The following is a 14,485-nucleotide window of genomic DNA, read 5'->3' as shown; positions in this document are numbered from 1 at the left end:
GCAGCCAATATTAAAGTGTTGCAGTACGCAGCGCCTCATGGGCAACAGTGGTTTCCAACAACTGTACATCACAGCAATATATGCAACTGCTGGGCCTCCACACATAACACAAGCAGCAAAACCTTTTCAGACAATCTATAAATCTATAAATTTATGAATCTATAAATCCTTATGCAGTATCCCCTTAATGAGACCGTAACTTCCCAGCAATAACAAGGCACCCATCCTTCAAGATACGCCGCTTCGAACCTTCAAGCAGTATATTGTCTTGCCTCTTCTCAAACACGTTTATTTACTGTATTTTCTGGTATATAAGACTACTTTTTAACCCAGGAAAATATTCTCAAAAGTCGGGGGTCATCTTATACGCCCAGTCGTCTTATACGCCGGAAAATACGGTACTCAAGAACAGCCACAATAGTGTGCCAACTGCTGCCATTTGAATATGCAAATAGTAAGATGCAGCAAAGACAGTTTGAGCATGTGGTGCCAATTCTGGCCCAACTGCACTGGATGCCAATTAGTTTCCATGTTCAATTCAAAGTCCTGGTTTTGACCTATAAAGCCTTAAATGGCTCAGGACTGCAATGCCTCAAAGGACCGCCTCTCCCCATATGAACCGACATGGACCCTGCAATCATCTTCTGAGGCCCTTCTTTGGGTGTCTCCTCCACAAGAGGTCTGGATGGTGGCAGCACAAGAACAGGCCTTTTCTGTGGTGGCTCCCCATTTGTGGAATGCTCTTCCCAGAGAGGCTCGTCTGCTGCCTTTGTTACATATCTTTAGGTGCCAGGCAAATACAGGTCTCTATATCCAGGCCTTTGGCTGACTGAACATTTTCTGGTTATTTAAATGTGTTGGTGGGAAAGGGGTTATTTTGTTTATTAGGTATTCTGCATTCTCATTTTGTATTTTTTGTATTTTGTATTTTTATGTTGTGAACTGCCCTTCGGGTGAAGGGCGGTATACAAATTTAATAAATAAAAATAATTTATTCACTTGAGAAGAGATGTGGCAGCACAAACACACCTGGGGGATTCTGAGGCAGGTGCAGAAAGCAAAATATAAACACAGTGAAGGGAATTCAGTATAGGGACCAACAACTGAGTAGAGCTGGTGCGGCCATGCCCTCAAGCAAAGGTTCCTGTAGTAGCTATATGCTTGAGAAACCAAATCGCTAAGCAGAGGTCCTGCAGTTTCAAATGAGTTTCCAAGGAGATAAAGATAAATATACAAATGATACTATGCAATTACTGAGCTTGTGCCTGAGCCACTTCCTACATTTCAGCCTTGGTCTTCAACTCTGAACATTTGCTTAATTAGATGTACATGCTAGTTAAGTGTGGGTGTTTTGAATGTTGTACTGAAGTGGTGTGGGAAGAAGCAAGAGGGCCTTGAGCTTTTCTCGCCACATTTAGGTCTCATGCGTGCATCTCCCCTCTGGTGGTTCTCAGGCACAGCCCTTACATGGGATCCTGCAGAGCAATTCCTTCCTTACTGCTTTGGTAAGAGATCCCAAGTCCCCATATGTTTGTGGCAGACTGGTTGTTTTAACAGTAAGGTATACATGGAAGTGAACTCTCATACAACCTAGATAACTGGATAAGCATTACCTGGCCTCAATCAAATACAAGTGCTCCAGCTACAGTACTGTCTCTTGATGAAAGATGTACAAGCAAACACACATACACACTTGGAACTTTTTGTGTCCATGCAAATAGCTTTTCTGGACATATGCAAGGCTCATGCACACTAAGTAGCACAATACTGGGAGCTCTATGGAAATTCTGTGGAAATGTTCTACTTATGAATTTCCCTTGGGGAAATGGTTAACGAAAGGACTCCTCAACACCGACTTGTAAATTAAAGCCGCTGCACAGTAGTGCACCATTACATTGTTCAGACAAGCGTGGCAGTTATACATTCAAGCACAGTGGGAAGGGGGCATAGCGAAGCAGCAGAGCACATGCTTTGCACATATAGGATATATATTGATATATCGTCCAAAACCGGTTTGAAGTCCTTATTGTTATAATCAGTTTCATAGTTTTTAACTTGGCAATATATCGCGAATCATGATATGTGTTTCAACCGGTTTCAAGTCCATAACAATCCCATACTGAAAACCAAATATTGCCCAGCCCTATGTAGGAACTCAGGGAGGTAGCCAACTAAGGAGTTACACTAGCATAAGGGCTTTTAGGTGTGCAAAGCAAATTCCATTCCCCCTTTTCTTCCTGCGGTCCACCCCCCATGTCTCCTAAATCTGCTCTGGGGGTTTCTCCAACCCTCCAATGCAGGCTGAGGATGAATGCAGTGGCAGGAGAGGGCAGAGAAGCTACACTGTGCAGCTGTAAGTCATTGGGCTAGCATAACTATTAACTGGATACTGCTCCCAGATTCAATCTGTGGCATTTGAAGTGAACTGGATTGCAGGTAACAGGGTTAGTAGAGAGCCATGCTTGAGACCTTGAAGAGCTGCTTCCAGTTACGATAGACAGTTCTGGACTGAATGAAACCATCATCAAACACACAAGCATGAACACAGCAGCTTATCTTCATGTAAATTCATAAACACTTGGCCAAGCTAGAGAATCCTCTCTCCAAGTTGTCTTAATCATTAAAGAAAATTTAACAATGTTAAGGTTTCAAATCATGGCTATTAGGATGAGAACTTCCAGAAGATGTCTAAACTATCATCAATTTTTGTTATAGCAATTGTTTGATTCAAGACTTGCCTCCTTATTTACTAGAGTTGCCGCCTGCATATAACTTATATATTTAAAAAGAATGGTCCAAGTTTTAGATAACACAACCTCTTCTTGAAGTGAAGGGGAAACCTGTACTCTTGTTGGGAGCTAAAATAGAGTGCTAACCTAAGCCATCGTGAACCTTGCCCAGGCTACCACTAAAGTCAGATTAAGATTAAGGGTCACCAGAGGCCTGAACTGATCAGCAATTCAACTAGTTTTGGTCAAAAGCCTCAGTTCTAGTTGCACCCCACTGTTTGCAAGCCCTGGCCCTGGATGGGGAAAAGCATATCCATCAAGTGCATCAATCTAGTTCAGCAGGGACTGGCTGTGCACTGCAATGTACATCCGCAAGCTGTTATACATTGACATCAGCAGCAGGCATTGGCTTTACCTTGCTGAATGGAGATGAACAAGTGATATGTTGGTCTCCTTTTACTTTTCAGTTTAACTTTTCCCTTTAATTCAAACAATTTTTTTTATCTGAATTTCATTTATTTATTCAGTTGGGTGTATCTTTTTAACTGAAGTCTGAAAAGCAGGTTTTAAGCATCATAATGCACAAAACATCTTCAAAGACAGAGAAGAGAATGAGGGAGTATGTCAGCCTGTAGCATCCCAGAATTTCTTAATAGGTGTTAGGCAACCGGGAACCTTACATCTGTAACTGATGTTGGGTAGTAAAGCGATGGTATTTTTCACTATTCCTCTGTTGTGCCCCATGATTGTTGCAAATAAATTTAGCTACATAAAAGTGTGATATGTTTGAGACATATATCTTAAGAAATAAAACTATTTTCTATTGGAGAACAAGGAACATCAGTTGCACATTCTGTAGAAGCATCCTCTGTAGAGTCCCCTGAAGAATTATTTTAGTTCTTACAGAAAGTAGCATGACCTGATTTTTGCTGCACAAAGCTTCTCCCTGCTACTATTATACACAGGAAAGGTGACTGCCCATACTTTTCCATTACCAAGTACGGATCAATTTCAAATCAGAGTAAGAAAAGTGGAGAATATAAATAACCGAAGAATACTGTGCAAGACCATTTAAATTTTATTCACCAAATGGAATACTATTCGCAAAGCAATTCTACCTGAAGCAGTCAATACTTTGACCAGACTGGCTTATAAAAGTGAATAACATCCAAAAAAAGAAAAAAAGAAAAAAGGCAGACAAACTTTTAATGTAATTCCCTTGCCAAACTATGCAACTTACTGCAGGAAACCAAATCTGTCAGTAACTTTGTAAAGGTGGTAGTCTGCATCTTCCCAAGGCTCAATCTGCACACCTTCACGGCCCTACAGAAAAACACACAACAAAGACAGACAAGAATTCATTCATTACAGTACAACATGTTGGAAGGCAAAGGACTGATTTGAAGTTTGCAACCGGGAGCAAATTCCTTATTTCTAATGTACTACTGCAAGAAGATCAAACCTCTCCATTCTTAAGGAAATCAGCCCTGGGTGCTCACTGGAAGGACAGATCGTGAAGCTGAGGCTCCAATACTGAGGCCACCTCATGAGAAGAGAAGACTCCCTGGAAAAGTCCTTGATGTTGGGAAAGATGGAGGGCACAAGGAGAAGGGGATGACAGAGGACGAGATGGCTGGATAGTGTTCTTGAAGCTACCAGCATGAGTTTGACCAAACTGCGGGGGGCAGTGGAAGACAGGAGTGCCTGGCGTGCTCTGGTCCATGGGGTCACGAAGAGTCGGACACGACTAAACAACAACAATGTACTACACCATGGGTAGGCAAACTAAGAGCCAGGGGCCGGATGCGGCCCAATCACCTTCTAAATCCAGCCAGCAGATGGTCTGGGAATCAGCGTGTTTTACATGAGTAGAATGTGTGCTTTTATTTAAAATGCATCTCTGGGTTATTTGTGGGGCATAGGAATTCGTTCTCCCCCCCCAAAAAAAAAATAGTCCGGCCCCCCACAAGGTCTGAGGGACAGTGGACCAGCCCCCTGCTGAAAAAAGTTTAGACTCCTGTACTATACACACAGCTATCATCCAGAGAAGTGGGGCAGGGATCCATGTGGGCAATGGGTTGTTTTTTTTTGCTTCCTGTTTTTAGAAGAGGAGTACATAAATAACCCCAGTGCATATATTCAGTCTTGTGTGACATCACTCTCTGGATAGCAGCCATGTCTATGCTGTTCCCATGTTTCTGCATTACAATTGTTCTAATGTTTAAGCATCATAAACTACCACTACTACAATCGCTCCTAGCATTTCTCCAGGAATAATTATGCCCATCATGCTTAGCTATAAACAGAACATTAAAAACAACAGCGCAAGTTTCTCATATTAGCTAAGCTGAACATGCAGGTTCAGAGAAACTGGATCTCCAACTACCAGACAATGTCAGCAACTAACATAAGACTATCCGCTTATGAGTTTCCCAAAGGCATTTGCCTAGGCATGATTGGCAACATAATATCAGTTGTTTGACCCAGCAAAGCAATTCATATGTTCTTTTGAAGCACTAAATATTCCCTCCCCGTGCCATTTCTCTTGTAACATAGAAAGGAGGTTGACGCAATTTAGGCACTGTTTCCAATGTGGAATTGGAGTGAATCTTTGCCCCTCCTCTCTCCTTGTAAAAAAACATAGTGTGGCATCACCATGTTTGTCCAAGAATGGCACACGAGGACAGGAAGAAAGGGGCAGGCACCTTTATTTGCCAGCCGTCTGCTGACCTGTGGCAATAGGTCTTTGCCTCAGGAGAGCAGAAGAATAGCAATTTGCAAGGGTGCCTTAACAAGTACAGAAACTTACTCTGTCATACTTGGCAACTATGTCAGCTCGTTCTTTGGCAAGTTTGATAGCAGCATCCTGCTCAGCATCAGAACCTGGGAAAAGATGAAATAAACATGCAAGAATAGGTTACAGTGATCCTTTCGACAGAAGCAAGTTCTACTGGAAAGCAAAAAAGTGAAGTTTCAAAAATGCAACGCAACAATGCTAAAAACAAAATTGTGGCTTTGAATGCCGTGTATTTTAACTGACAATTTTATATAATCACATCTCAAAGTATATTTTCCTAGCCCTATTGACAAAACCCTAACAAAATCATGAACAACTACTACTCAGTTCTAGCCTTTCTAGACTCAAGGAGGGAGGGATCTTTTACAAATCTGATACTGTAATCACGGGGGGGATTCAACAAGATGCATTTGATAATGACTCCAGTCAGGATAGTGTTTTATATATTACAGTCTTGCAAATATAGAGGGATAATATATGGGTCTCAAAAGACCTCGCTATTAAAAAGTACAATACTTTTTAAAGGTACCTGCAGTTTAATGAACCCAACCTTTTCAAAACACAAGGAAGAACAGAAAACTATTTGCAATAACTGCAACACGCTGAAAATATTAATGTTCAATATACACTACTGGAGGAAGAGTCAATATTCCATTTGTAAACTCATACCAAAGCATGCAAAACAGAGAAGGGAAGCAGGGTAAGAGGAATAAATCTCCTTTTCCTCCCCAGGCCCTCACTTGTAACTTCCAACCTGCAAACCCTAAACTGGGAAATCATGCCATTAAAGCTACATATACATTATACATATACAGAAGGGATGCGGGTGGCGCTGTGGGTTAAACCACAGAGCCTAGGGCTTGCCGATCAGAAGGTCGGCGGTTCGAATTCCTGCTTTGGGGTGAGCTCCCGTTGTTCGGTCCCAGCTCCTGCCAACCTAGCAGTTCAAAAGCACTAAGTAGATAAATAGGTACCGCTCCAGCAGGAAGGTAAACAGCATTTCTGTGTGCTGCTCTGGTTCGCCAGAAGCAGCTTAGTCATGCTAGCCTCATGACCTGGAAGCTGTACGCCAGCTCCCTCGGCCAGTAAAGCGAGATGAGCGCTGCAACCCCAGAGTCGTCCACGACTGGACCTTTACCTTTATACATTATATAACACAGAACAAACTGAATCGCCTTAGAGTAAGAAAGAGCACAGAATGCAAAGCGGTGCAAATCCTCAGTGAAAAAGATGGTAAAGATAGGCAAGCTGTACAAAGATACATTTCTATTACATGCCATCCTTTGCCAACACTCAGCTCCCCTGTGTGCACTCATAAACACACTAGAAAACCCTCAGGATTTGTAGTAGGACCCAGCAAGCCTGGTCAGTGCTCTGAATGACCAGAGATTATGTCCCAGAAACCTCTGCAAGGACAACGATTCTATGGCTAATATGCAATAATTCCTCTGAAACCCAACTGATGCATAGAGGGAACTGAACAGATGCTGGAGGGTTGAAAGGACCAGTTGGCTTCTCTCATTTTAGCCAACTTTACTTCTGCACAAACTGGGGTGGGGGTATATGCATATGTGCATATACAACTGTATTCTCACATTTATTTGTGTACACACACACACACACACACACAAAACAACACATGAAAATAAGAATGTGTTTTAACTTTTATTAACTTTTATTTTCTCCTGGTTATTGGTAGGGTGAGCTTACTGTGATAGCAGCTTAACTACTACCTATGTTGAGACATTACTGCTCCTGAGAATTGCAACACAAACCAGTTCAGAAAGTGTGACGATTGGAAAGTATTTGAACAGCTAAAAGATATTACTATGCTTTGCTTTCCCCCTCAGGATTACTCAATGAACACGGAACATGCATGCTGCTGGAGAAAACACTGGTCATGTCAAGAAAAAGTAGCAGGGGTGAGTAAGAGCAAGCAACAGAAATAATGGCTTGACTCAACAGGGAAGTTGAAACGTCAGGTAAGGTGACCTGAGGTTGAGAGGGATTACGAAGCATCAGGCACAGTACGAATCCTAATAAGAGAGTGAAGGAAAAGAGAAATCAGATTTGACCAACACCACTCCCCCCCAGGTGAAAACTATACACCAGCGGACAGCAACTAGAGGCCATTGGGCCAAGCCTGGCTCTCTGAAGAGTATCACTTGGCTCTCATTTCCCTAGAAGCAAAAAAGCATGGTCCCTGTGGCAATGGGATTTGGCAGCAGGCCACTGTGGTTCTAGGGGCCGGTTGTGTGTAGCTGTGAAGGAGCCTTCTATCTGTTAAACAAACGAGCTGATTACCATATATATATCCTACTCTTTCCTGCAGAAACCTCAGAGTACCATATGCAAGTTGTCCCATTTTATCCTCAAAATAGCCTTGCAAAGGAGATTAAACTGAACATTAGTGACTTGTCAAAGCCCAAACAATGAGCTTCTTTGGAAAGGAGACTTGGCCCAAGAACTCTCCCAGTACCAAACGTAATACATCAGCAGCTACACCACAATTACTTGGTACATTCCAGAATGTGCCAAAAGTTAAAGGAACACACCACATAATAAGCAACAAAATCATGCAATTATCTACTATTCATCCTACATTAACTGCTAAAGCTAACCTGTGCATGGTTAAGATTAAAAAGTTGACAATCGGACGTGCTATCAAATAGGCAAGCATTAAATTTATCAAAGGTTCTATTCTTTTCAAGGTGAAAAGCTCTCCATTCATTTCATAACCTTCTAGCATGCAGAAAGAAATCATTACTATGCTTTGCTAAAGCAGACTGTGTTCAGAGAGCAAAGGTGATAGCAACCTGCCTTGTTCTCACTTGCATCTTACTTGTTGTTATGCTGCTGCCCAAAGTGTTGATTCCAGAGTAATAACTATTCATCTTGTCACCTAAAACTCTATTTACTTAACGCGTCACAAGGCTAACTGGACTGATTACAGCCAAACAAGTTGATCGATGCAGCTGGAGGCAGCTGGAGGAAACTCCTGCTGAAAATTGCGTTAGAAAATGATGGGGTGAGGGAAAGAGGCGGAAACAAAACATGCCTAGGGCCAGTCAGCAGTTTCACTCCCTGTTCTTCAGGAAGTGGAAAGCTCGCGTCACTTTTTCTGGGGTCAGCTTCATTTCGTGGAATATTTCCATTTATGTTCAAAATGAAGGAAAGGAAAGGAAAGAGAGGGGGGGGAGACCTGAATGCAAGTAATGCAAAGAAGGATCAGGGATAACCTGGATGTCAGGGACTCGGGAGCTTGAACCAGAAACCTCCTAGTCTCAGGGTGGGATTTAGCTTAGTGGGCTCCCTGGAACTGAGGGCTCAGGCTTACTATATTCCTGGCAGAATTAGTCCGATCATATATTTTCCAGGATATTGGAATCAGTGAGAAATTTTCCGGCATCTATTTTTCTGGAATATCCGCATCTCTGTTTCTCTTTCCATCTTGTACATATCAGCCCAGGTTGAGAGGGGGGAACTGTGAAAAATAAGCTCATGTGTAGACCTCAAAGATGACAAACGCAAGAGGTTGCAGCCATGGAAATTCTCCCGTATCCAACACTCAGTGTTAGAAACTGAAATTTAAAAGCTATTCACCATACGGCCCCTTAAACCTGGGTTACAGGCACACTAACAAAATGTTTAGGTGCCTCCCACTGCTTCTTTTACAACATTACAAGGCTGAAAATGAATTGTGTATATTGACAGCTCCAGCTAAAATCTGACTCGTGCCATAGAATAACAACACAATCCCTGCTGCTAGACACCAGCCAGATGGTGGAGACATCACCATCCTGGCACCCAGGCATCTTCAATTGGTCGTAAGTGGCCAATAGCCAGGTGCAAAATGTGCCCGGCACCTGGCTAATTCTGAATGCTGCCAACACCCTATATAGGTCATCAGGTAGGAAATCCTACCTGTAGTTCAACAAGTTTAGCAGAAGCCTGCATACATGCTTCTGCACAGTGAGACTTGCTTCTTTTTCCCACACTGATGGGACTCCCCCTTTCTCTCTTGACTGTTACATGCTTGGCGGGGGCAAGAGGGAGGTCATCAACTTAAACTCTGCTCCTGGACCTTTTAAATGAAGCAACTTCTTCTATGCTCACATCCACTCCATATATTTAAAGTACTCCTATGCCACTTGGACAGTCATGACTTCTCTCAAAGAATCCTGGAAACTGTAATTTGCTGTGGGTGCTGAGAATTGTAGCTTTGTGAGCAGTCTCCTAAAGATTCCTGCATCGCAGGGGGGTTGAACAAGATGACCCATGGGGTCCCTCCAACTCTACAATTCTGTGACTCCATCAATTCTAAGTATGGTGTAAAGGTAAAGCTAAAGGGACCCCTGACCATTAGGTCCAGTCATGGCTGACTCTGGGGTTGCGGCGCTCATCTCGCTTTAGTGGCCAGCATGACTAAGCCGCTTCTGGCGAAGCAGAGCAGTGCACAGAAATGCCGTTTACCTTCCCGCTGGAGCACTACCTATTTATCTACTTGCACTTTGACGTGCTTTCGAACTGCTAGGTTGGCAGGAGCTGGGACCCAGCAACGGGAGCTCACCCCGTCGCAGGAATTCGAACCGCCGACCTTCTGATCGGCAAGTCCTAGGCTCTGTGGTTTAACCCACAGCGCTACCCGCGTCCCTTAAGTATGGTGTAGACATGACCTTTAACTTAACAAGAGTCCTAATTGTAAAGTTCAGAGAAAAACGGCACACGTTGCATGAAATGAGTACGACGAAAGCTCAACAAAAATAAACAGGGCTGTTTCCCAAGTAGGGCTTAAATTCAGAGTAGGGATACCTTTTCAGTCCAAAGGTGGCATTCCATTGTGGGCAATCTTCGAGAGAGGGTGGGGCACATGCCAGTGGTGTGTGGAGCCAGAAGCAAAAGCAGGTTGAGCAACAGATGCAACACTCACCTCTGTGCACAGTAATGCGCATTCCAACCACACGAAAGTGTGTCTCTCTCTCTCTCTCTCTCTCTCTCTCTCACACACACACACACACACACACACACACACACACACACACACACATTATCCATGCAAGAAAGAAAACGGCGGCACAACATTTCAAGAACACATTTCAGGCACTCAAAGTGGGGTGCAGAGTGAGTATAGTGAGAAGATGTGACCTAAGAGAGTCCTGGAGATCAACATTTGGCTTCCAGGTCTGTGAATACCCAATCCTGATTTAAATAGATGTGCATTCCCAACAAGACCTACTGAATCAATGGATGCTTAAGTGGTTTCCCCCACGTTTTAGTCCCCAGATATTGTTGGACAACAACTCCCTCCATCCCTGGTGGCCATTGGTCAAGCTGGCTTTGGAGGAGGAGGTTGCAATCCAGCAACATCTGGGGACCCAAGATTGGATAACACTCCGTGTTCTAAGATATATAGGACAATACTGAAGACTATTCTTCCATCCAACACACGTTTCCACAAAAATATTGCTTATTTGTAAAATCTATTTGTCTCATTCTCTGGTTTCAAGATACTTGAAGAGACGTACAACATAAATCACCATCAAAGTAATCAATTAATCAAACCAGCAATCGTACTATAAAAAAAATATAGCCAAAGACATAAATCTTAAAGTAATTTTCAGAGTAAAATTTAGGCAGCAGCATTAAGTAATAAGATCTAACGGCTCAGAAATGCCTTCCTTGATTAAAAAAGTATTTATTTGATCGTGAAACAAGTTAGATGGACCCCAGCTGCATTTGGGAAGACGGTCCAGATAGCAGTGTCATTAATACAAAGCCCTGTTGGATGTCTCAAGACATTTAACCTGATTTTAATAAGGAATGTGGATCAGAGATTTCACTTATCATAGTGAATAAGTTAAAGCAATTGCTCAAAGCGGCAGTCCCAGATCCCTTTCTCCTCTCACCTCAGGAACATTTAACCATTTAACAGACACCATGAAGTCTTATCAAAGGTGTTCTTGTTCCTGCAACCTTAGCAGCCAGCAGCATGGAGTCTGCAAACTCCCACAATGATGGGCAGACACTGTGTCCTTTTCTTTGGTATTTCTAAATACTGCTGGGAGAAAAGAGGCAGAAATGTGATGGTGGTTGTTTTCAGTAGCAGCCACCCATGTAATGCAGGACCCAGGCAGACATCAGAGATGAGCTGGTTCGCACAACACAGTAAACCCAACTGTGAGTTAGGGAAACTTCACAAATGTGTGAGAGTCTGGAGAGGAGCCCACAGCCATTCTGCTTCTCCCCGTTCTTTTTTCACTCCTGTGTCGCGATAAATTAATCCAGGGTTTGGCTTAATGTGTCATCTTACCTTGCACTCCAACTGTGGTTAGTGATGAGATATCTTAACCACAGGCTTGGACAGCATGCTAAGCCACACTTTGGTTTAGCTCAGTGCAGTGTAACAGTAAAAAGGACTGCAGAGGAGCAAATTAGCTCCTCTCTTGGAGCTGACATGCCATCTCTCCCCACCCCACCCCTCCATCCCAGTCAAGTATTTGTTGTTGTATTCATTTTCATAGTATAAACTCTGGAGGGCCTAGAATTCTTTTTCCAGGTGCATAAAAATATTCAGAACTGGTGGTGTTACAGAAATAATAAATGCCCTTTGCTGGAGAAAAAGATGCAGAGGTTAAGGCTTGGCATGCTACCTTTTGTAGCTACATATCCTCCCATGCGGTAACGCTAAGAAAGATTTGCCACTTGTAAGTGAAGCAGAACATGAACAGAGTTACAAATCTGTATCCATTGAATCCTTCCAAGTTCTGCTCTCCCGTGTTGCGCTCCACCTTGTGAGCCGGCAAATTGTATGTATGAGGCCACTGGCTAACTTTGTTTAACAGACTGAAGGTACCCCAAGGTCCACTTTCAAACTACAGTCAAACCTCAGATGGACTACATGGAACTGGCGGAAATGACTGGCAGAATCCGAGACCAGGGAGAAGAATCGGTGGAAGAAGATTGGAAGAAATTTAAAGTTTCTTTACAGAAACATTGTAAAATTAAGGAATGTTAGAAGGATGTTGGAATGAAGTTACGTGGTTTTAGCAGAAATGTTATAAAAGATTAAGAAAAAATAGATTGTTAATTGGTGAGAATGTAGAGTTACATTATATTAAGATAAATTATTAGGATAAAAACAAAGAGGGAAAGGATTTGCTGAAATAGCTAACTGAACTAGAATACAAAAAAGGGAGGTGTGAGGAGGTCAAGGAAACAAGCAAATGAAAGATAAGTTATGGAAGGATTGATTTGGGTTTTTTTTTTGTCTTAATTGTTTTTATTTTTCTGTGTTTTTGCACTTTTACTCCTTTCTTTTCTTTCAATTTTGTAATCTTCCAAAACCTTAATAAATATTATTTTTTTAAAAAAACAAACTACAGTCAAACCTCATTCTGCATCCGCCTCTGCTTTGCCGAATGTCCGCGGCAAACCCAGAAGTACCAGAATGGGTTACTTCAGGGTTCGCACCTCGTGCATGTGCAGTGCTTCAATGTGCTTCATTTTCGGGTTGCACCGCCGTAACCCGAGGTTCCACTGTAGTTCATTTATTTACAGCTAGGAAGAGAAGTTCCTCTCTCTCTCTCTCTTTCAGATGTGGGCATCCTTTGGGGCAAATGTGCCCCATTTACAAAGCATGAGATGGTACCACTCCAGTACAAGCAGCAGCACTTATCAGAACTTCACCACTGACTCTACACACCAACGAAACATTCTCCTTAACACCACATTAAATACAATCCAACAAACGTGAGAACCTAAGAGCCAGAAGCATCAGGCAAGTGTCCCAGCTGGTCCAGCATCCTGTTCTCAGTGGCCAACCAGATGCCTATGGAAAACCTGCAAGCAGGATCTGAGTGCAACAGCACTCTTCTCTCCTGGGTTTCAAGCAACTGGTATTCAGAAGCATACTGCCTCGGACAGTAACCAGCCAAGTTGATGGTTATCACTGCTTCTTGTGTGAGTGAATTCCATAGTTTACTGTGTGAAGACAAAATGTCTGTCCTTAGTCTTCCAATGGGTGTTGATGAATTCTAATGTTATGAGAATTAAAAAAAAAATTGCCCCAACATGCATCACTTTACACTTGTTTGCACTGAATTGATTTGCCTTTTTATTGCCCATTCACGCAGTCTGGAGATGTCCTTCACAAGCTCTTCACAATCTCCTTTTGTTTTGGCAACCCTGAACAAGTTAGTATCATCAGCAAACTTGACCACTTCACTGCTTGCCTCTAACTCTAGATCATTTATGAACAAGTTAAAATACTGAGACTTGGGAGACCCTCCACCTCTGACATCCCTACTAATTTGTACCCTGTGTTTCCTGTTACTTAACCCAGAAGTTTTCAGCCTTTTTAAGTCCCTGGCTTCCTTAACCAACCACATTCTTTCTCCAGCACCCCTGTGGGGCTCAGGAGCCCAGTTATGTCACCCTCCCCTTGCAGAGTGTTCCCTCATCCTCCTCTCCCCTCTCCTTGGGTCCCTTGTCTTTGAGCTGCACCCCCAAAGAGATATGCCACTCAGAGGCACCATTCGCCTGAGGAGCTTATAGCAAGGGCTGCTGCAATAAACAGCTGTGCAAGCCTTTGGGGGGCAGAGACACAAGAGGGCATCCGAGGAGGGAGAGAAGAAGGACAGAGGCGAGTGTTGCCTGCAACACCCCTGACCATCATTCAAGGCACCCCAGGATGCCACCACACTGGTTGAAAACCACTGATTTAACCCATCATTGATCCACAAGAGGGCATCTCGTCTTATTCCATGACTGCTAAGCCTATGCAGGAGTCTTTGGTGAGATACAACTTAAGTCGTATACATGTTTGCAGAACACACAAATTGCACATTGGGAAACTACTTAAATGAGTAACTTTTCTGGATGATTTAAAATCAGCCCACCCTAAGGCATACACTAAGGAAAAGACTTGACCAGAATCACAACAAAGCAAACCCAAAATACT

The 14,485-nt window shown here is 42.9% G+C and overlaps 1 protein-coding gene across 10 annotated transcripts in view; it reads right to left on the bottom strand.

Moving 5' to 3' along the window:
• The window catches only part of USP6NL (USP6 N-terminal like), a 134,791-nt gene that overhangs the window by 61,455 nt on the left and 58,851 nt on the right, over positions 1 to 14,485 (bottom strand). For 9 of the 10 annotated variants that reach the window (XM_083572659.1, XM_083572663.1, XM_083572660.1 and 6 more), the window contains 2 exons: positions 5,539 to 5,612; positions 3,970 to 4,052 (listed from right to left, as the gene is read on the bottom strand). In XM_083572659.1, the coding sequence (XP_083428785.1) occupies positions 3,970 to 4,052; positions 5,539 to 5,612 (157 nt within the window). Of the gene's footprint in view, positions 1 to 3,969; positions 4,053 to 5,538; positions 5,613 to 7,830; positions 7,945 to 14,485 lie in introns of those variants that run through there. The other variant, XM_083572658.1, reaches the window with a different exon arrangement.

The sequence above is a fragment of the Podarcis filfolensis genome (assembly GCF_964270895.1).
Source record: "Podarcis filfolensis genome assembly, chromosome: 10".
In the NCBI taxonomy this organism is placed as follows: domain Eukaryota; kingdom Metazoa; phylum Chordata; class Lepidosauria; order Squamata; family Lacertidae; genus Podarcis; species Podarcis filfolensis.
Note: the sequence above shows the minus strand (reverse complement) of the source record. Positions and strands in the feature narration are given on the sequence as shown.